Source organism: Boleophthalmus pectinirostris, unplaced genomic scaffold, assembly GCF_026225935.1.
Source record: "Boleophthalmus pectinirostris isolate CB_2022bp ecotype Guang Dong unplaced genomic scaffold, ASM2622593v1 HiC_scaffold_4, whole genome shotgun sequence".
Lineage (NCBI taxonomy): Eukaryota > Metazoa > Chordata > Actinopteri > Gobiiformes > Gobiidae > Boleophthalmus > Boleophthalmus pectinirostris.
In genome coordinates, this window is record NW_026571353.1 from 28279533 (window position 1) to 28302645 (window position 23113).

The 23113-nt window shown below is 37.2% G+C and overlaps 1 protein-coding gene across 1 annotated transcript; it reads right to left on the bottom strand.

Annotated features, from left to right (window-relative positions):
• Positions 1 to 1833: 1833 nt before the first annotated feature.
• Positions 1834 to 19091, bottom strand: ercc6l2 (excision repair cross-complementation group 6-like 2). The gene is made up of 20 exons (XM_055161835.1): positions 18814 to 19091; positions 17525 to 17937; positions 17335 to 17451; positions 16832 to 17025; positions 16659 to 16752; positions 16441 to 16508; positions 16120 to 16327; positions 15632 to 15772; positions 15331 to 15447; positions 15130 to 15249; positions 14976 to 15047; positions 14104 to 14249; positions 12836 to 12931; positions 12662 to 12761; positions 11990 to 12142; positions 11365 to 11448; positions 8328 to 9150; positions 7072 to 7226; positions 6820 to 6983; positions 1834 to 3419 (listed from the first exon to the last, which is right to left on the bottom strand). The coding sequence occupies exons 1-20, from the start codon at positions 18839 to 18841 to the stop codon at positions 2228 to 2230; spliced, it is 4485 nt and encodes a 1494-aa protein (XP_055017810.1). The 5' UTR covers positions 18842 to 19091; the 3' UTR covers positions 1834 to 2227.
• Positions 19092 to 23113: the final 4022 nt, after the last annotated feature.

Genomic DNA, 23113 nt, shown 5'->3' on the forward strand with positions numbered 1-23113 from the left:
TGTATTTTAAAATCCATTTGTATATTTTCTTGAGTTTTTGGCTGTGTTTGCTGATGTGTGCATTGTGTCACCATGGTAACCGCCATACACATACATGCAGAACACCCCCAACATGATGTCATTGCAAAATATCAACTGCCAAAATGTCATACTGAAGTTGTTTTAGTCTATGAGAACCATAGACTGTATAAAAAAGTGGAATAACAAGTATGACAACACTTGTTGCGTTCAGCTCCACTCAAATGAAGCTCGTGATGCTCGCAGTTATAGGAATGAATTTGGAGCCAGGCTCTTTTTTTAACGGACAAAATGGCGGAAAAAACACAAAGATCATGTAGAACAGGGGTGTCCAAACTTTTTTCATCAAGGGCCACATATCTAAACACAGACGAAGCAAAGAGCCGATTGAGGGCCATAGACAGTGAATACTCAATACAGTGAATAATTGAAATATGTGCATGTTTAATGTTTAATGTTAGAATGAGCCATCAGTCTTTATTCATGTTAAAATCCTTAAAACCACAAACTAGATATTAAATATTAGCTTTATCAAGGTAGATTTGCAAAAAACTTGTAGTATAAAATTATTTTTTAACTGATGCAAGGTAATTTGGGCCAAATCACCTGGAAGCCTGAAGGCCAAGAAAAATTTGGCCCCCAGGGTTTGGACATGCCTGATGTAGCGCGTGTTAATATGAAAATTACAGAGAGAGGGGCCACAATATTCCAGTGTAAGTCAGTGGGAGCCAAAATTAATTTATTTGGCTATTTGGAACATGCCGGCTAGTGCAATAAATGCAATAAAAATGCACGTGCACCAGAAACACATGCAATATCAATAATAACATTTGAAAATAAACTAAATGAAATAAGTCAGAATTTAAAAACACCATAGTACTTGCACTTTTTTGTTTAATGTTCATTCACAATTGTGCAATGCTCTAATCTTGAACATACCATTTTTTACTCACATTTCTTGTGAAGTATCAGAGGAGAATTTGAAAAATTACTCCATTTCAGCCACAGTGTCACCAAAGTTCTTTAGGAATAAGATTCCACATTTTATTGCTTCTTTTATTCACATCATTTCTTGTAGATTTTAAGGCTAACCTTTTTTAGAAAAAGACCCATAACAACACTTGTAAACAAAGAGACAGCTCTGTATGTTTATATTACCTGAATGCACTATTAAGTCATTTGTAACATACTGGACCCAAAACCAGGATTTAAGACAAGACAATAAAAATAAAAACACTTAAAGAAGACCTATTGTGCTTGTGTCTGCTATATAGTTATAAGCTAGAACACCCGTGGATGATTATGTTATCATTTGGACATTTTAAATCACAATATTCATCTAAAACAGCTTCATAAAAGAAACAATCGAAGGCTACGTCAACGTAAACATCATCAAAACAAAACATCGAGTCGGCACCTCCTATGAATAGATCACATTAGCATTTGTACCAAAATGACTACTAATGGTGTGGTGAATTATAGACGTATCACAGATTAAAAAAAAATAAAATTAGAGAATGAAGTAAGTACAGAGAGGTGAAAATTGTTCAGACATGCACAAATGCCTCCAAATATAACTTTGAGAGTGTAAATGGTGAGGGGAAAACACTAAAAGCTCTAAAATGTCAATTCTGCATAATAAGTCTGCTTTAATAGTGAACCCATTTGCCATTTAACAAAGTGACCTATGCAGCGGCGCACATTCAACTATAACCCATTTCCAGCAATTGTACATAAAAATAAAAAAGATAAAAAAAATAAAAACATATAAAGTCCTCATCTGCTACAAGGCCTCAAAAAAATCTAAATCACATGTAACTGTAAAATTAATTTATTATTCTAAAACCATTTGAATACCTCACCATTGTTTTCGACATTGTGCAAGTTAAATAAAACATATTTAAAACTTAGAAACAGAGACTATAAACATGAGGTAAATAAATGAACAGATACGCCTAACTAAAAGGTGTACTCTGTAACTTTTCTGGATCCAGGGCCTGTTTGTTTTCGTGGAGGTGTCATTGCTTTGGCTGAAATGTTCCACAATATAAAATCATTTAGAATTAAAACCACCCAAGATAGATACTTTTAAAAGCATAATGTGGAATATCATATGAACAACACATAAAAAAATTCTCCATGGACAAAAGCAGGCGACAACTCTCCACCAGAAAAGTTCCACGGTGAACCTTTAAAACTGACTTATGACTTATTTTTTCCATAGAAATTTCTCATTGGTTTTCCACAGCCTTTTATTCTCCTCTTCTTTGTAGTGATTTCTAGCTGCAATGTTCGTGCTGACACAAACCCTCTGCACTTCGGCTAGGTCCGTCAGTCTGTTCAAACTCTCCTCGTCCCCCTCCTGCAGGACATCCCAGAAGTCCTTGGAAGCTTTTTTCAGTATCGTTTTGGAAGAACTACCCTCACACAAAGCTGGTACTGGAGAATCCTTAGAAGACGAGGGTTTGCTAGACAATACTGAAGTTGAGTTAGCAGTTTTTGGGGAGTTCTTTTTCGGTTTGAACAAATCGTCAAGTATTGAGGTGTCTCCTATTAGATCTGTAAGAAAAGACTTGTCATTTGCGCTAGTTGAAGAACCAGAATCCGTTTTCGGTTCTTGGGAATTCTTGGACATTTTCTGTTTATCCGTTGTTTCTTGGAATGTAGGCTTGGCGAGTGGAGCAGGTAAGTTTGGGTTCATTTCTGAATCTTTGTGACTCAAAAAACTGGTCGGGTTTAGGGCACCACTAGCTTTTTTCGTTCTTTTTTCTATGAATTCGCTGGTAATCTCGACTTTTTCCTCAGGCCAGTCTGCTTCTGGACTTGGAATATTCTCAAATACATCTTTTGTTTTTTGAAATGTAGACTTGGCAAGTGTATTAGGTGACTTATGACTAACTTTTGAATCCCTATTATTTGAAAAATTTGCTTCAAAACTGGTCAGATTTATAGCACGACTATCTTTTCTCTGTCTTTTCTTTATGAATTCTGTGGTAACCTCAACTTTCTCCTCGGGCCAATCTGCTTCTGGGCTTGGTATATTCTCAAATGGATCCATCTTTTCTTTTTTCTCATGAATTTGCAATTTTGCTTCTTGACAATTTGACCTTTTGCTCCCCTTCTTTGGACTTGAAGTAGCTTTTGCAGTTGTTTTTGTAGTTTCATTATGAGGAATCTTTGCACACGACGATGCTTTGGAAGAGGCAGAAGAGGAGGGCTTTGCAGAAACAGATTGTGGAAAGTGCTTTGTGATCGTACTGGCCAAATCAGGGTGGTCCAGTGAAGTGTAGTATCGTCGTAACCAGGACAGACGTTGGTTTGAGGCGCTCCTGAGAACTTCTTTAGCAAATTGTTCAACTGAAGAAAAGTGGAGCTTTGTTGCCATGTCCTCCAATTGTTGCCTAGATACAAGACAAAGAATACGACATGTAAGGACAGTAAGTGACTGGATAAATGTTAATGGTAAATGGTAATTGGTCACATTTTATATAGCGCTTTTCCAGCTTTACATTAAGGAATCACTCACCCATTCACACACACATTCACATTTATACACCGGTGTACACAGACGCTGAGGGTGAGGTGGACTAAGTGTCTTGCCCAAGGACACAATGACTGCATTCATTAGTGGAATCACACCACAAACCTGCAGGCCAGTGGATCTGACTGCTCAAGAGTGGGATTTGAACCACCAACTTTCAGATGGGTGGACAAACATTCTACTAACTGAGCTACTGTCATCCTTCGTGCCATAGTGCCATCCTTAGCCAGACGTGGGACCAAGTCTCAAGTAAGTCTCAAGTCTTTGACCTCAAGTCTGAGTCAAGTCTCAAGTCAAAAAAGGCAAGTCCAAGTCGAGTCTCAAGTCACTGACCCATAAATCCAAGTCAAGTCCAAGTCGTCTGCTTTGAGCCTCAAGTAATTTCAAGTCTTTAAACCAAAGTGCCAAATAGAGCTTAGATTCTTGCAATTTATATCACTTTTAAGATAAATTGTACTTATAAAGTCATAGTATATTTATATTTGAGTATTTATAGCATATATAAGAGTTTTAGAAATGTTTTCCTTTTAAAATCTCTTGACAAGATCTTAGAGTGAATCATTACAGTCAGAATAGAACAAATTCAGAATTAAAAGTGCTTCTCAAGTCTTCTCAAGTCACAGGCCTCAAGTCTGAGTCAAATCCCAAGTCACTGTCCTTCAAGTTCAAGTTGATTCCCAAGTCTTGGTCCATTTTATCAAGTCAAGTCTCAAGTCCTAAAAATAGTGACTCAAGTCTGACTATTGAGTCCAAGTCACGACTTGCAAGTCCCCACCTCTGGTTACAGCGTAAAAAAAAATTCCATTTGATACTAAAGAACAAGGATCAATACCACCAATTTACCACAATGATAATAAAACACACACTTTTGGAAATATAGAGTTACAAAATAATAGTAGTTTGGTCTTGTACTAGTTTGACAATGATCCAGATTACACAAAAACTATTCAAGAAATGTCTAAATTTGTTCCATTTATGTGATTTTTATTAAGCATCGCTATTCTAGTTTTCAAGTTACAACTCCCATATCAGTTTATTTTGCTTAGATGTAGTTAGGGATTTTCAAAGAACTGAAACTATAGGAACATATAAGCCTAGTTTATTTCACCATAATGAAAGAGCCTGTGGCAGAATCACCCATGTACTTAAAAATTAATTCCGTAAAGATTATTGCTGTGCTGTTTACATGCGTCTTTGTTTCATACACACTTGTTCACGTAATCCTCTATTATTAGTCTGTCTGTATCTCCAAAGCTCAAAATGCTTTGTTCCACCTTGTGATGTCATGAGGTGGCAGTATCTTTTATCTTTTGCTCAGTAGAGATGGGCATTTCCAGGGCTAAAAGTATCTGAATGACTCTGGTGAAGGTGTGTGGAGTTTAACAACAAAGAGGAGCACTTCCTGTATCACCACATGACATCACAATGTGGAAGAGAATATTTTCAGTTTGAGAGAACAATTCTACTAAATCTAAATATGCAGGGTGTGTGTATTAAGCATATGTGAATGAAACAAAACGAAACTTCAGGTGTGTTTTTGATGACGAAACAACATTATAACATAGATTAGAAAACAGCAGAATATGGGAACTTTAATGTAGTGTGTGTTGCAAAATAAAAGGGAATCTGTTTGGTGAATTATCTGGTAAATTGAGCTCTAAGTGAAGGATATTTTTGGGGTAGCTAAGGGCAAAAGTAGACAAAGTTCTTCTCAGGCACAGAGACTAAAGCCACTGAGCTGTTGCCCAGCCTAGTACATGGTATGTTGATAGAGGTGGTGCAACAGTACGGTGTAAGACTAAGGTGTGTGTTCTGTGTGTGAAAAGGTGCTGATGTCTGCATAGGACTGTGGTTTTGGACAGCCTGCGGTGTTCATTTTTGGGTCCACTCCTAGTAGCTGTGGTCGAGCAGAAGAGAACTCCACCACTGTCAGGGTTTGATACAATAAGAGTTCATATCTGGAAATGATGCTAGAAGGCAACAGCTCTGAGGTGGTCTGTCCTTACATTCCCCGCACGCACTGATCCCGCGGGCCTGGTGGGGGCGCTCATTACAGACGCTGTGGTTAGATTTGGCTTTCCGCCTCAAACCTGCTGGGAAATTATCTCCTCAAATACACAGAGCCCTTTCTTCATTCTAAACGGTTTGCCAGCTTTATGAAATTACTTATGAACAGTGAGCGTACAAAGCCATTAGATATGTTTTGCAATCATCGTTGCTTGAAAATTATGATAAAGTTTGGCACATGCAATCGGAAGGAGTCAGTGGAAGTTTGAATACAAGTCTGTTTCGATTTTAAGAGTTAAATCGGTATAAAAGCAAAGATACAAGTGCCCTTTTGTTATCATTAAGCATGCGGAGGAGGAGGCCTTCAGGGCAACTTGTTAGCAGTGAATTTTTGCTCTATCACTGCAAAATGAGCAGAAATTGTAAATATAATGATTTTTTAAACTAGGCTTTTTAGAAGACTTCACCTTATAGTTATTAAATTTGAGAAATATTATCACAGCATTTATTTTGGTCTGTAAACTGCTACATTACAAGTCAGATCTGGGGAGAGTTGCCCCTATGCACATAAGGAATTAGTGTATTTGTGAGCAATAGAAACATCTGTAATTAATAAATGCTAGAACAATTTTGTTTAATTTTACCATGGAACATTCCAGGCAAAGCAATAACATCTTCCTCTGGACAAGCAGGTAGTGGACCCTGACAAGAAATGTGACATAGTGCATAGGGATGTAACAATAACCAAAGTATCGTGATATCGTATCGTCAAAGTTCTCACAATAATATCGTGGACCATCACAATATATCGATTTACAAGTCTCCTTGCTTAAATTAAGAGTTATGGTGCAGCAAAAAAGACAGAGGGAACTACATAGACCATGATGCTTTGCTCCATTTCAGTGTAGACTACATGAAGAAATAACAGTTCTAAGCACGTTAAAGTCTTTGTTCTTTGGATTAAGTCTAGTTAAGGCATTTTAAGAAGAAAAAGTAGCATATTAACAGTTTTGTTAGTCTCCACAAATCACAATAAATATCGTTCCATGAGATGTATATCATGAAAATATCGTACAGAGAGATTTGGATATTGTTACATCCCTAATCGTGAGCCTTCCCACCATATCATGAGCTTTCTTATGATATTGCAATAAATATCGTACTGTGAGGTTCATACCGTGACAATATTGTATCGTGAGACTTGGATATCGTTACACCCCTAATAGTGCACCTTTAAGTAACTTTTTTAATACCTGCAAATGGTCTGTGGCGTTTCTCCAACGATAAACGTGGTGTGCCGTGTCTGCTCTGTGATCCTGGTCCTGAATGTAACAGGATGCTCCACTCTGGGTCTCATGCCTGTAGAGGTAGTTCTGCTTTGTATCGGGGGACTGTCTGGGGGGCTCTCCGACGAGCTCTGGAAACGCCAAGTCAGCGTGTTATTAAGTACTTAGCCTAATATAGCAGCAATTACCAATGTTTTCTGGCCATTGCCTCTTACCCACCTCCTGTGTGCCTAAGAGATGGTTGGCAGGCATTTGAGAGAACAGTTTGCGTTCGAACACATCTCTAACCGCCGCTCTGCTGATCAGCTCCTCGGCTCTGCTCCCTCCCACTACTCTCTGGTTGGAGTGGGTGTAGGCTACTTCCTGGACACCACCTTTACCAAAATACAACATAAATGATAACAGTGTAAGAAAGGAAAAAAGAAAGTACAGTAATTCCACCCAATTTGATGTTGGTGAGCTACGCCAACGCAAACCTCGAGCTTCAGAAAATGCCACTCTGTGCCAAAAGCCTCGACAACCAACAGTCATTCAGCTCACACACAATACAGTTACATAAACAAGCCAGATTTGGTTTCAAGACATTTCAAACTTAATCATCGGTTGACGCAAACTTCCTTTTCAATGTTTTACCAATAGAAAAATTACACCAAATTGTTTGTGTGATCATTAATAAAGATTTTGATTCTGATAAAGAAAGACATTGATACTTTGCAGATAACGTCGTCGGGGGTGTGAGGGTAACTGTAGGCACTGCTCTGTCTGAGGCTTTGTTAGACTCTAATCTGAGCTTTATTTCAACACAATCTAACCAGAAAACTGACGAGGTTACAGGTGAGTGGATTTGTGCTGTTAAACGAGTCAAATAACATTACAGTCACGAGCTTGCAAGCATTAGTCAACCATTTTAAGTTAGTTACTCTCACCTTTTTATAGAAAATCAAACTCCTAAACAGAGGAAACGAAATGATGATGGTGAAAATAATATTAGTTAACTACAGTGACTAAAAATGTTTATTAAAAATGGGGGGGCAGTTTTGTTATTTTGTATTTGTTGTGGGTGTTACTCCATGTTTTAGGGTTTGTTTTTATGTTGATTATTGCATTTTCTTAAATGTTATATTGTGTTGTCTTTAATTAAAAAGTAATTCATTAAAAAAGAACTCCCAGACAGGACCATGAATGCTCCTATTGATCACAGCCTCTTGAAAATGTGCTGTTTAAATCCAATTTGTATTTTTTTCTTGAGTTTACAGACAATCTTATCAGGCTGGTTTCCTTCCTAAGGTGTGCATTGTGTCTCCATGATAACTGATGAACATTCCGCCGTACACATACATGTAGAACACCCCCAGCAAATGTCACTGCAAAGTATCAATTGAAACCAAGTGATGATATATTGAAACAAGTCACATAATCAAATACTAGTATGTAAAAAAAAAAGCAAAGAAAAAAAGGAGTCACAATTCACTCACCTAACACAGTATCAATGCTTCCGTTCTTGGATTGAGGGGACTGAGAATAGGTTTTGGAGACCCTTGATTGTTTTTCTGGTGTCACAAACCCTCGATTATTTGAGGTAACTCTTTCCTTCACTGGAGAGTTGAAACGACTCCCTTTAGGTCTAGGTTTCTTCCTCATCTGTTCGTCTTCAGATGATGAAAATGCCTCGATCTCTTCTGTGAATTTGACTTTGTTTGGTCCAAGTTTCTGTCTTGTTTTGCTTTTTTCACCAACTGTGGCTGTTCTTTTAGGGACTTTCTTTCGATTTGAAGTCATCACCTCTATGTCCAAGTCTTCAGATTCATCCGAGTAACTTTGAAATATGTTTGGAAGAGGCACAAATGCTTTACGCTTTTTTGTTTTGGAAATCTGTTCTTTCTTAGATACATCCTTTTCATCTGGCTCAGAATCACTTAATATTTTAAATTCCTCTTTCTTCAACTTGTCAGAGTCTTTCAGTGTTGTAAAGTTGGTCAAATTGGATGAAGAATGTTGATTATCGTCATCAGAACTGCTATCGTCAACGTTGGAAATACCCCCTTCTATGGAATCTGGGGTTCCTTTAATTCTTTGCAGTAGTTTTGAAAACCCATGTTGTAATAAAGTCATTCTTCCTGGAGTAGAGGTATTGGCTTCATTTGTATAAGGGTCTGATAACTTCTTTGTAATCCCTTCGTCATCGTCACTGCCACTGCTAAAGTCCAGTACCCCTCTGGGCAGCTTGGTAGTATCTTTGTTTTGCACTTTTGCTGTATTGTTCTTGGAGGCAGAAATGGTAGAATCTTTTACATGCTCCTTGATGAAAACAAGAAATCAGAAAATATACATATTAATAATTATTTGACACATCAGTTATCATTCATATGTGGTCTATATTTTAAAAGGAAAATTGGTAATACGAACAAAGTGTATGCAAGACTAAACAATTGAAATGGTATAACAAGATTGTTTTGGATTTGGTATTTCCGATAGTGTTATTATTTTTTAGGTGTACCTATGTTTATGTGAGGTTTATCCTTCAGAATACATTTTAAAAGCAATTTTTCTTGAAAAATGTGGTAAAATGGTAATATTAAAAAGCGTATGCAAGGGATTCGTGCAAAATATATTAAGAAAAAAGGTAAGGTATTAATATAACAATGTAAATTATTTCTCTAAGCAGAATTTTATATTTCTAATGCTGCTTTGTTGCTTATTGGCAAATACAAAGATAATTCAAGGGTTTTATTGGTAACATAACAGCACTCTCTACTCTATCGTACTCATCGTAATCTCCATCATAATTTAATCAAAAATTATACACAAAGCACCACACAAAGCTTCTCCTTTTTGAAAGACGAGCAGGTTTGTCCCTGCTATGACTTATCGCCCAGCCCCACTATGTTCATACTACAATGGTCACTGAGAGAGGAATCTTAATTTTAAAACAAAAATTGCTAATTAAAGCCACCCACAGCGATGATGACCCTCGCCCTGGCACACACGCAAATTGTGGCAAATTTTTGATCCAATGCGGCCAACTTTCTGTTCATCATAGGCGTACATGCCAATTCAACTGTTGGCTTGTCTTATTGTTCGTTATCACTGTTCTGAATTTTGTTTATCACTGTTCCAAACTTTGCTCGTCCCCGCTCCCATAGGGGTCCACTTCTAGGCAGCACTGTTGAGTCTGAGCTTATCAAATTTTTCACCCAACCGGTCAATCCCATACCTGGTTTGGGTCTTTTTGTTGAAGTTTAGGTCCTCAAAATCACGATAAAAATAAAATAATAGAGAACGGGTGAAGGACAATAGCCCTTGCCTTTTACTCTGTTATGGCTCAGGCCAATAAATAGTTGTAATGCTTCACCTATTGTTCCCCCCTTTAGCAAGACAAGAATCTATAGACTGGCCTACTTTTCTCTCTATTTCTTTTAAACATTGAACTCTGGCTGGAGGTGAACGAACATAATGTATGAACTGGATCAGTAAAGAACCATATCACCCAAGAATGCAATCAATGTCCCCTTTAACTGTAGTGCAATATTTACATAGCCATAAACTCCAACAGCCTGTCAGCCAACACTCCAGTTAATGTGAGCCCTCTTTGTGTAAGAAGGAAACATCCCATACGACATATGCCCTCAGTCATGATGTAATGTTACCGGAACAATGCGCCCAGTGCATTTTGAACTGGTGTGTGAATGCTTCTTTATGGCAGGGACCACCAACAGTGTTCCTGATTTCATGACATTTGCCATGACACTTCCTGAAGGTTACAGTTCTGTGCGCATGTGTTGCCCGGGGGCCTCTTTTGTGTGCGTGTTAAAGCACTTCTGTGTATTCACTATTTGCGCAGGAATTCGAATGGCCTCGGAGGAGCTGCAGCAGAGAGGGACAATGTGGAACAAGATGAGAAGAGCCCATCACTTGGTAAATAAATAGCTCCACAGCCTTCAGTGTGGTCTGCTGGCCCCATTATAACATAGGTAATTATATCCAGCTGGGTCACACACGTCAGAATGAAGAAGACATACAAGAAGACAAAGAAAACCCAGACAGTGGCTTCTACAGTATCACAACTGCTACATGTATCTACCCTGAAAGGGATTCTGAACCATGAGTGAATTACGAACGTAACTACAGTTCTAGGAATCCCAGATAACAGCCAGAGGGAGGTCAGTAGATCAAACTGAACAAGTTTCAGAATAAACATTAGCTCACTGTGTGCCTTCTATCACTTCTGTTAAAGCAAGACAAACTGGGATAATCACAATCAGTAGTTTCCTCATGGATCTGAGCCAACAAATACCCTTTAAAATCTACAGGAAATATCATTAAGTTTTTTTTTTTTTTTTTTTTTTTTTTTGCATTATACTGTATTGTTAGGCCCTTTGCTACTCATTGTTCATTCAATTTTACTACTGCTGCCAAATAGCTATGCATTTTGGATAAATCTTTTGCACAATACAATATATATTTTATAAATATATTAGTAAAGACATTGCCCAGGGTAACCTAAATACTCACCTCTGGTGCCTTTGCCTCTTCTTCCTTCTCCTCCCCCATGTGGGTTCGAGCTGTTGTTACCCCAGCCTCCACTTGCCCTTCTCTCTAAAGGAAAAGCAAAACGTGATGATTTCAGGAAACTTTAAACGTCCTATATTGCACAAAATTGACTCTTATAAGCTTTAAGCCATATTAGATTATTGTTACCTCCTCAGAAACATACCTGGAGTTGTGTTTGGCCTCATTCACACATTTACACTTTTAAGTAATCCTTTATTATTAGTCTCGCTAAATCTCCAAAGCTCAAAATACTTTGTTCCACTTTGTGATGTCATGAACAGCAGTTTTCAAGTTAAAAGCTACCTTTTACCTTTAGAAATTGGCGATTACAGGGCTGAAATGATTTTTTTTTTTAAGTATGGAGTTTAAAAAGACAGAGGAGCACATCCCGTATTATATCATAACATCACAGACTGTTTCCTGTTTGAGAGAAGAACACACCTTAAATATGCAAGGTTTGTGTATTAAACATGTGAATGAAACAAACACTGGGTACGTCAGGTGAAGAAACAACATTATAACATAGAAAACAGTGCAATATAAGGCCTTTAAAAACATGCTTGAAACAGTGTGTAGGATCTCTGACCTCGAGGATCTGACGTGTGAGGCATGTCCCCTGGGTCTGAAGTCTGAAGAGGTTTTTGATGCCAAACAACTCGCCCTTCTGTGCATCATCCCCCTGCACTGCTTCAAAGTACCGCCGTGCACTCTCCACCGCCACCACTGATGAGTGCAGTTGCTGAAAGATTTTGGGATGAAAATATGAGAAAATTATTAAATATTATATAACAAATCCAACTAAAGCAAGCACTAAAATCTAACTTCTTCTCAAGTATATGTAGTTTTAACAAGTCAGAAAGAACCATGATAGGAAGCCCTTTTAATAGACTTAGACAAAATTTATTGATCCACAAGGGAAATAATTTGGACACATTAGCTCACAAATTACAAAATATTATAACAACAAAGAGGGGCAAATATGGCATAATTAAATAAATAAAAGTTTAAAAAATCTAAATAAAAATATAGATATATAGTAATACAGTTATTACTATATATTTGTAATTGAATTAAAAAGTAAATGACCTTTTTTCTAGTAAAATTAGGAATCCGCACAATTGCAGTTTTAAGATATCTAATCCCAAATGTTTTTTTATTCTTCCATGTACTGCTCTCTTAAGCAATTAACAAAAAATATGTGACACAGATCTATTTAGTCCATGATTTATAATGATTTGGCCGATGTAAAAGATTGTACCTGTTTGTAAACTTGTCTTAGGTAAATCACTTCTTCCACCGTGCCCAAGGAGATGAGCCTGAGAACTGTAACATCCCGACACTGGCCAATGCGGTACGCCCTGCAACCACATACAAATATTATTATGACATACTTTAGCTTTGTAGGGCACATAATATTACTGCCATTTTGTACCTGTCTATAGCCTGGAGATCATTGGCAGGGTTCCACGTGGGGTCAAACAAAACAACCACATTGGCTCCTACAAAGTTTAGACCCAGTCCACCGGCCCTGAAAGAATAAACAAGTGAGTTTTAAAAATTGTAACTTAGGTAAAACAAATGCCGGTAGCACTTTACAACACAGTAACAGCATGGTAACTAAAGGTGCAATCACACTTGTACAATCACCGTATTCAAATTGGAAATTAAGTGATGCTATATGCTGAACTAAATCTGGATTACACCAAAACAAATCCAGAACTAGAACAGGACCAAACCAAGTCTAAATTAGGACTAAACTCAGACTATGATGAAACCAGTGTGAATGTAACTACAGTTATTACGGTACATTGTATTGACACATGGATATTGGATACAGCTTACATTCTACTTTATTTCTTAATGCAGCTGTAGTATTAAAGGGACAGTCTGGAATTTTGGACATACAACCTCATTTCCTAGTGAGCCAGAGTGTTGGAGACGTGTGGAGACACTTTTTTAAATATTCCATCCAGTCCCTGTATTTGCAGAGGTCGCTGGTGCTAGGCTAGTGCATGTCAATGGCCATAGTTATCCTGACACTAAAAACAGTCTTACCCACTCCACAAAGCACCCGAAACAAATCTATTATAACGCCAAACTGTCAATGTGAATGTCTGTGCTGATAGAATAAATTTCGATGTAAAACCAACCTTGCATTCGAAGGATTTATGTCTGAGCAGCAGCAGGGAGTTGTGCTTCCTGATATAAAGCTTGGCAGCAGTGGACTGATATATGAGAAAATAGTCCCTGAACATGCAACAATTCATGCGATGCAAGGTTTGTTTTATTTCAAACATAATTCTATCAACAGAGACATTCTGGCGTAATAATAGATTTGCTTCGGGTGTTTTGTGGAGTGGGTAAGACTGTTTTTAGTGTCAGGCTAACTATGGCCATTAACATGCACTAGCCTAGCACCAGCGACCTCTGCAAATACAATTACTGGATGAAATATTTAAAAAAGTGTCTCCACACGTCTCCAACACTCTGGCTAAGTAGGAAATGAGGCCCTATGTCCAAAATTCCAGATCGTCCCTTTAATCCTAACACCCCAATATACTCAATATGGAAGGACCACCATATAGTTGGACTGAGGAATTACACAGTGGCTACATAACCAGTAAAGTAAGAGAGTATTTCTTCCTTCCTCCCATTACTATGCTATTACTATGGTGTTCAATGTAAATACTGTGTACTAACATGGTAGAAACGAGGCATATGTTAATGTGAGAGGAGCTGTTGAACTCTTTGACGATCTGGACCCTCTCCTTGGATTTGGTGTTCCCGTCTAATCTGCTGTAGTCCAAGCCTTCAGCCATGCAGTAACTCTCCAGAACATCCAACAACTGTGAGGATCCAAGCACAACAAAGACACGATGAGGCTCCAAAACACATGCCACTGAGTACATACAACCGAGGGGGGTGTAGACAGACGCACAAACACATCTAATACAAGACAAACAATTCACTTTCAGGACTAATATAGAAAATGATGGGTTTGTTTGTAGGTTAAATATACAGCGTGTTTAAATTGGACTTTTCCCAGAGAACCTTGTCCTTGGGCCTAAAAAAGCAAAAAGATCTGCAAATATGACTTCATAGCAGCTAGAAATGTTATCATACTGACTCAAGTGACACCCACTATTAGACATAGCGCTATAATGAGTTTTCCATGTAAATCATTACTCTGTGCAATGAGTAAGACTGTACTGTAAGTATTTGTACTTTTGTTAATTGTTGAAAAAAAAGTTTTCCATAAGCAACTTCAAGCTTGTTTCATTGGTGAATGTTGATTTATACATTTTTTTAAATAAAACTGTAGCAATTGGTGGTGCTTAAATATTAGGTCACTAGTTTTTCCCTCCATAACAGACTACAGTTGCCTCACCAAAGTCTACATTAAAACAAGCTGAGAAATAAATAGCTATATACTTTTTGCATTATCATAAATATATAGAAGTTTATTCACTTTATTTTTGGTATTTTTAAATTTTAAATGTATTCAAATTAGGATGTTTTGCACAAAAAAGACACAATCAAACTCCTATGAAACCCACAAATGATGCCGCTACCTTGGTTGAGAGAGAAAACAGAAGTATTTTATCTTTTCTTTGACGGTAGTGATGTAACAGCTTTTGTAAAACCTGAAAAATAAAGTAGGGTAGTATGATGAGACAATAAAATATCAGACCATAATACACAAGAAGTAGTAGTAAGGAGTAGTACCTTCATTTTGCCGCTGTACATTGGGTCTGATAAGGCTTCAAATGATTCATGTTTACATCTTTGCACAAAGTCTGGAAATTGTTGAAATACTTTCTCACAAATGATACCCACATACTTTTTCTGTACAACAGAGAGAGTTCAAATTTAATCAGGTAAAATCAATTTGATATAAAAGCAAAAGAACTTAAACAGAGAATATACCTGGTTCTTGCTGGTCCCTGCGCTGGACTGGAGCAAAGCAACATGGCTGGCAATTTTCCTCAGTATGGCCAAATATGTGAAGTAAAGTTTTTTCATCTCAACCCCTTCAGAATTGGCCTGTCAAAAAAGTATTTATAAACATGACATACAAGCAAAAACTTCTAATTAATTACACATTTCCATAATATTCAATCAATTTACTATGATTACATTTTTGCTAAAATACTTCAAAACATTTCAAAATAACAAATAAAAGGTGCAAATTATAATCTATTTTTAAATAATTATCCTTCAAACTGACTTTGTAGCAGCAGCGTCTCCTGGTATGTCTGCTTCCACAGTCACATTTCTCAGAAGATCTCAGGAGTAACCTCACATCTTCACTGTCCAGAACCGTCTGATACACCGTTCGTTGGAAGTCCGTTAAGGAGCAATACACCACCTACAATTAACATATTAAGATGAGGATTAATTTTCTTACATTACATATTTCCTAAGATCTGTCCCTAACATCCAAATAGATCCCTGTGTGGACTGTTTTAAGTCTTGTCTTAAGCGTGAGTTATGTGGTCCTTTGTGTATTTCATTCATAGATTTTATTCATTCTATTGTTTTAACCATTTTTTGCTTTACATATTTTAATTATCTTAAAACTTTCTATTTGTTATTTTACTATTTACTGTCTTTATTGTCTTAATTTATGTGTGTCACTTTGGAACTTCATGTCATGCTTATTAAATGTTCTGCATAAATAAAGTGGATTGTATTTGGTAAGTCTGAGTGCCTTACCCTGTCATCCTTCTTAGGCAGTTGTTCCTTGATGAGGGACTTCGTTCTTCTGAGAAAATAGTGAGAAATCTTCTTCACTAATGCTCGCACACTTTTTCTTCCAACAGCAAGAGCGCGCTTGGTAGCATTGTGCTTCTGTCCTTGTTCTATCGGTTCAGAAAATTTGGTTTTGAAGTGTCCTAAGCTCCCAAGACATTTAGGCACAGCCCTTCATAAAAGAGACATAAAAAGATGAGGGACAAGTGCTTATTTGATCAAAGGTCAATACAATTTGGAATTACATAATTAATAAAGACATGAACACTGCAGAGGAGAACATACCAATCCATAACACACCACAGCTCTTCAAGATTATTTTGCAAGATTGTTCCAGTGAGGCCAATTCGAATCTAAGAGAATTAATAAAATACAAAATTAACTGCAACAGACTGGCTTTATTTGTAAACACATTTTTGTCGGTCATCATTTACCTTTTTGTCTGCAATAAAGGACTGTTCTAATTGACAATTAGGCTTTTGCATTCATTTCAAGCCACTTACCTGACAGTTCAGCTCCTTCATAGCCTGTGTTATCTGAGAGCTAGGATTCTTTATTTTATGGGCCTCATCCACTATGACAGCAGACCAGTCAATGCTATAACAAAATAGCAGAAAGTTACCTATAAAAAGTTACACAGACAACAGATGATTTGATAGAGTTATGACAAACCTACTCATTAAAAAGATCCAGACACAGGCGGAGGGTCTCATAGGTTGTGAGTGCAACCTCAATGCGGCCCTTCCTGATACGGTTCAGCTCTTCTTCTTTCTTCAGCCCATGGACAACCACACACTGGAAATGACCCCATGTCTCCAGTTCATCCTTCCAGTTATACAGCACTGATAAAGGTGCCACAATAAGGAAGACCTACAAACAAAACAACTTTATTATTTTTTCACTCTGAATTACTAAGGCACGGTAAATCACGGAATACATTAATCCTGAAGTAAGTGTCTGTGAAATCCTTCAGGCATACAGGTGGGATGTAGTATAAAGTGTAATAATATAGTAATATACATAATTACACGTTGGTTGCACTCATCTCAGGTTTATCATAGTCAAGTTAGCAATTTATATTATTTTAGGGACTCTCATATACTGCCTGAATATATCCAGATTTAATGAACTTCTATTGCAATGCATATTTTTAAGCTTTTTGAAAATTCTTACGCTTACCTTATTTGAACTAGTCTGTTTATTACAGGCCTGGCTCTGCAGAAAAGACGGTCTGTTGTTCTCAATATCCTCCCATGTTCCTTTTTTATGCAATATAGCAGCAAGGAATCCAATAACCTGTTGCAGAAAGATTAAATACATTTTTATAGAGACATATTATTGCAAAGCTGTGAGTTGTTCTGAGCCTTACCTGTACAGTTTTGCCTAGACCCATGTCATCGCCCAAGACACATCCTCTGGAGTGAATGTAGTTGTTGTACATGAACTTGATTCCTTCTCTCTGGTATTCTCGCAAGTACCTATTGATAGTGTAAGGTACTTTGTGTTCATAACATAGCTCTAAAGGCACACATAGATTAGAGTTGATCACAGTGCCAGAAAAGAACGGTTTCTCCTGGGTTAAACTGGTAATGTTGGTCTTTTTTAGTTTGGACACAGGCACGGACTCCTCCACTGCATCTGCCCCATGGTCCTTAAATATCAACCAGGCTGTATCAGGATGTTTCGAAGTGGAAGAGGAGGAAGATAGTCTACGAATAGTGGCTTCTCGCAGGATGCCATCCTTTGAGTCTGGAGCTAGACAGGTGTTGCCTTCATGCCATTCTGTTGTGAAAAATATGTTACAATTAGGACAATATAATGTGTAATTTTTATATTTCAATTTGAATTAGCACTAGGTTTTTAATAGTCAACCAGTCAAACAGTTGTTTCTATACAAACACTGAGATTTTTAAAGTGTCAAAACAAAAAATAAATAATAAAAAAAGCCTCTATTCCACCATATTTATTTTACCTTTGTTTGGTTAGAACGGTATTAATTAAATTATGTTTTCTTTGTTATAAAGAAGAGCTTGTGGGATGTGTTTTAAAGTCTGTATACCCCAGATAATGATTACAATAGTTTATTATTTTATTTTATTATTGTTTATAGTCAAGTTCCCAAGTCCCAATTATTCACATATTTTTGCAGCCCTGGTTATGAGAGCAAATAAATCTCAAAATGTTTAAAATATATTACACAAAATGGATTCTTGTGAGCTAAAGCCATGCTATAATGCTGTTATCTCATCAAAAACATACCTGAAGTTGTGTTTTGTTTCATTTACGCATGTTTGACTAATAATCTTTATTATTAGTTTGTCTACATCTCCAAAACTCAAAATGCTCTGTTCCACCTTGTGATGTCATAACGCTGTAGTTTTCAAGTTAACAGCTCCTTTGCCTTTTGTTCAGTAGAGATGGGCAATTACAGGGCTGAAATGGAGGTCATACAGCACGTCCTGTATTACCAATTGACATCACAAGGTGGAACAGAGTGTTTTCTGTTTGAGAGAAGAACTCAGCCTAAATATGCAGGGTTAGTGTCAGTGAAACAAACACAACTCCAGGTATGTTTTTGAAGAGGAAACAACATTATAACAGCCCCGAAAATAACGCAATATAGGCCCTTTAAAGTTAGGACATATCAGAGGCACTAACCAGAAGATGAAGCAGCAGACGAAGCCATGAAAAAGTTCTTGTGAGCATCAGCTGCTTCTTTCGTGTAGAGATTGTTGACATTAGCATGTAGCTACGTTAGCTTAACAGCGTTACAAACGTAGCGACGAGACACAACAGAGAGCCACACTCACAAATAATAGTTAAACTGACGATACAATCAAACCGCATCCTTTTGGGAATACAACAAGCCTTTAAATTACAAATAAAGGAAAAACTAAGCAGATTTACAGCAGAAAGACTCTGGCAGCTCTTGTGCGTCCAGCAGCCAAATGTTTATGTTCCTGTACAACCGCGTCGGCAGATTCAAGGAATTAGAGACACACAAATGCTCCATGAACCTCATTAAATAACACAGACTGCTACATAATTAAATATATTGAAATATTTTCTCTATTGCTTTTTAGAATTTGTAATGCTTTGTCAAGAATTTGTAAGTGTCGATCTGGAATTGTGTCGAATGTGCTGCTAATTATGTCTACTAAAAGTTCTATGAAAAAGTTTTATTTTTAAAATTGTTAGTTAATTGAAATATGGAAATTGAAATTTTAAACGGATTACATTAAGCAGATTATTTTACCTACCTATATCAAAATACATGGCAAGGCTAAATATAAAACGGCATTACAATGTTTTTCTTTTAGGCTAGCAGAATTTCACATAGATTTGATTCAAACTATGATGGGAGAAATATTTTCTAAATTAAGAAATTTCTTTCATACCATAACAGTGTAGTTACTTTTTATGTAAATGACAATACAAGGAGATTTAGTATGCCAATGTTTAGTCTCTGTTCTTTTTGGAGAATGGGGGCCACCATAGTCTCTTTTACTAAAGGGGAAATATTGAGCCTAGACATGTGTAGAGAAGGCTAATGATCAGGCAAGATAATAATGAAAATGCAAAATGTAAATATGAAGTATGCTATTGCACATTATATTACAGAAAACTGTATTAATTGCCCCTACAACACAACCACAGTCTGTGATCAAAAATGCTATTTTATTACAGTTTAACATGGCTAGATAATTTCCTTTACTTATTAGATCATTATTTATTTCCTCTTCTGACAGTGAGTCCTTTTCATCCACATGCAAATGTAACAAGTTCCTTCGTTAAAAAAACATTGGTGGTCTGGAAGTTAATTGCCGGAGGGCTCATGGGTGTCGGTTGTGGTCTTGGCCTGGTCTGATGGCAATCAATAATGTGACTTTCATTGCTGCTGTTACTATGCAGAACAGACTTGTAAACAGAGGATAACACTGTCTCACTCTCCATCCCTGATTTGACTTTCCCTAAACGCTCCCGATGAGGCACGACTCTCTGCTCCTCGCCATGCTACGCTGCCATACAAAAATGGGACTTTTTGTCCTGTTTGCCGAAAAACTGGGATTTATAAGGCAGCTGCTGCAGATGTTCTCGTAAAGAAAGAACAAGTCCCAAGTTAAACACTTTCAGATTTTCTGACATTGACACTTTTTCAAAAGATTAGGGTCACAGAAGAGCTCAAGCAATAGGACTAAAACTATGATACAGACAGATAAGCATATACACAGCAATAACTGTGAGGTAAATACATCATATAATATTTGCAAGTAATGAAAACTCAGACCAAGTTCAAAACAACAGTTGTGCATGACTAAAAGGATTGTGCTATTTTCTTTGGATTAGTTTTATGATGATTATTTATGTTATAATTTGCATGTTTGTTTTCATTGTGATTTTAATGTGGCTTTCTTATTCTCCTAATTTTTTAAAACTTTTATTAAGTTTTTATTTAATACAATTTGTGCTCTGCAAATAAACTTGCCTTGCCTAAATGATCATGGCTTTCATTTGCTCAAAAATACCTTGAGAAATATGCATCCAATGAGCGGGGTCATATCTCCACAGATCTGACCCGTAACTTGGTTTGGTGTTATCATGTATTTGTATCTACGGAGACTGATTGTACTGTACAACGCTCCAGGTAAAACAACAACATCTCCATTATGACAAGCAAAAAAGCCCAAACGTTACAAAGTGCACATTTCATTTCCTAGATTATTGATTAGTGATTGATTGTTCAAAGATTGTGGGAGAAATTCTGGACGGACTTGAGGTGTTAACAGTTCATATTAACACCATGTGACTGGCCAAGAACATCATCTCTGACCGCAGCCATGTTCTAAACACAGGATATGTGCTGTTGCCATTCAGGCGTAGGTGCTGTGTGCCACGGTTTAACAGCCAGGCTCAAACAGTCCTTCATATATGAGTCTATCCTGTAGGTAAAATCAGTGATCAGTGTTATATTGGGGGCAGAAGATGGTCTTTGTTAAATTGTCCTGTATGTTTATGCTTGTGCGTAATGTCCTTTTATTGTGTGATTGCACGGTTGTATGATCTTACAATTACCTCACTGCAAATTTCTCTGATCTGGCCAAGATTTTAAAATTTATATCAGGTTATTCATCTTCTTTTCAGATTTATTATCTGCTTACTAGTTCTGAGATTGCTTAATTCTACTCTAGAGATAATTTATTTTAAGATAAATTGCCAAGTAAAATTATCTTGCTGCATGGACAGATAATTTCACTACTTTACGCCATTTTCTGATAGATTTAAGTGTTTATATCTTAAATTTTGGCTACGTTTTTTTTTACAGTGCTTGCAATGACATGCTGGGGGTGTCCCACATGTATCTCTGTGGTGGAATGTTCAGCAGTTACCATGGTGACACATTGCACACATTAACAAATACTAAAAAAAGAAGAAAAATGTATTTAAACAGCACATTTTCAGGAGCCTGTGATCAATATAAGCTTTCATGGCCCTGCTTAGGTGTGTAAGTCAGTTCCTAATGGTCAGCTCCTGTTAAAATAAAGATCAGATTACAATCTAATTTGAGTGAAAGAGTTTTAGATAGAGCAGTGCCTACAGTTAGCTTCACACCTCCAGGGAATGTTGATGATTAGGGATGTAATGATATCCAAATCTCTCACTCGATATTATCATGATATGCATCTCGCGGTTCAATATTTATTGTGATCTTTTGGAGAGGCAAATGTAAATGTAGATGGGACACTTTTTTGTTTTTAAAATACCTTGACAAGATTTTGGTGTGAATTATTTCCGTCATAATCCCAAGAATTCAAGTAAAAAACATCTCTTCATGTTTTCTCCAATGAAATGAATCATGGGATATGTAGTTCTCTATGTTTATAAGCTGTTGCTATTATAAAACCATGCATTTAAGCAGAGGAACTTATGATTCAATATATTGTGACAGCCAATGATATTATTATGAGACTTTTGACGATACGATATCACGATATTTCGGTTATTGTTACATCCCTATTGGTGACGTCAGCTGCAAAGTAGTAATCTATCCATCCATCTATCTATCTATCTAACTTCTTCGGAGATTACCACTATGACTATTCCAGCACTTCCACCACCTGGGCAAACGTATGTACAGTATGCTCCTAACAGGCTGAAGTTGCACAACCATCTGCATATTCTCCTGGATTAATTTGGCCGGATCAAGGCTGGGATCTGAATAAAACATGGTGGGGACAGACGTGAGGTTGTGGTGGAGGAAGACGTGAATGAGCGTCTTGTCTGATTCTCGGGAGCTGAGGAAACGCTGTGTTCTCCCATGAGTCACCGGGGCCCGCTACGAGCCAAAAGCAATCACAGCCGCGCCAAAAATGACAGTTTCACATTCACGGCCATTGATTGCAGAGATGGAAAAATTAGCCAGCGTTATATATTGCTCATTTGTATTCTCTTACCATTCATGATCATTCATTCAAGGATGTCCTCTCCAAAGAGTTACTTGGCCTATGAAAATGCAGCTGCCCTAATTTGTCTTAGTTTGAATTTTGGACATTTCTAAACCTGTAGCCTATGGGTGATGTATTGTGAAGAATGGAAATTTGTCCGCAACATTTGAACTATATCCTTCGATGTTTAGACAACCTTTGAGGAGTGGTGGGTGTAAAGCAGATCTTACTCCAGAATTGTGAGGCGTTCCCAAGATCGACCTTCTTCACAAACTCCTCAGTTATACATGGACAAGACTGTCAGAAACATGGAATTCTCCAGCTATCACCAACACAGAATTTACCATATTTTTCAGACTATAAGTGCGACTCCAGTGCGATTTATATTATAAAGTTTTCACACTGACAGCCTTGAGAGGGCGCTCTAAGCTTGTGTGCCAGTATCTACTACTGCTGTACCATTGTCACTTGGCGCCCTACTCTGCATGTCTCCTGCATGTGTCCTGCTGCAAGTA

Coding starts and splice junctions, on each gene's coding strand:
- ercc6l2 (XM_055161835.1), bottom strand. CDS start 18,841: ATGGCTTCGTCTGCTGCTTCATCTTCTG. Junction 15,048..15,129: donor TGTACAGCGGCAAAATGAAG/GTACTACTCCTT, acceptor TTTATTTTTCAG/GTTTTACAAAAGCTGTTACA. Junction 11,449..11,989: donor TCACACGTCAGATCCTCGAG/GTCAGAGATCCT, acceptor CTTTTCCTTTAG/AGAGAAGGGCAAGTGGAGGC.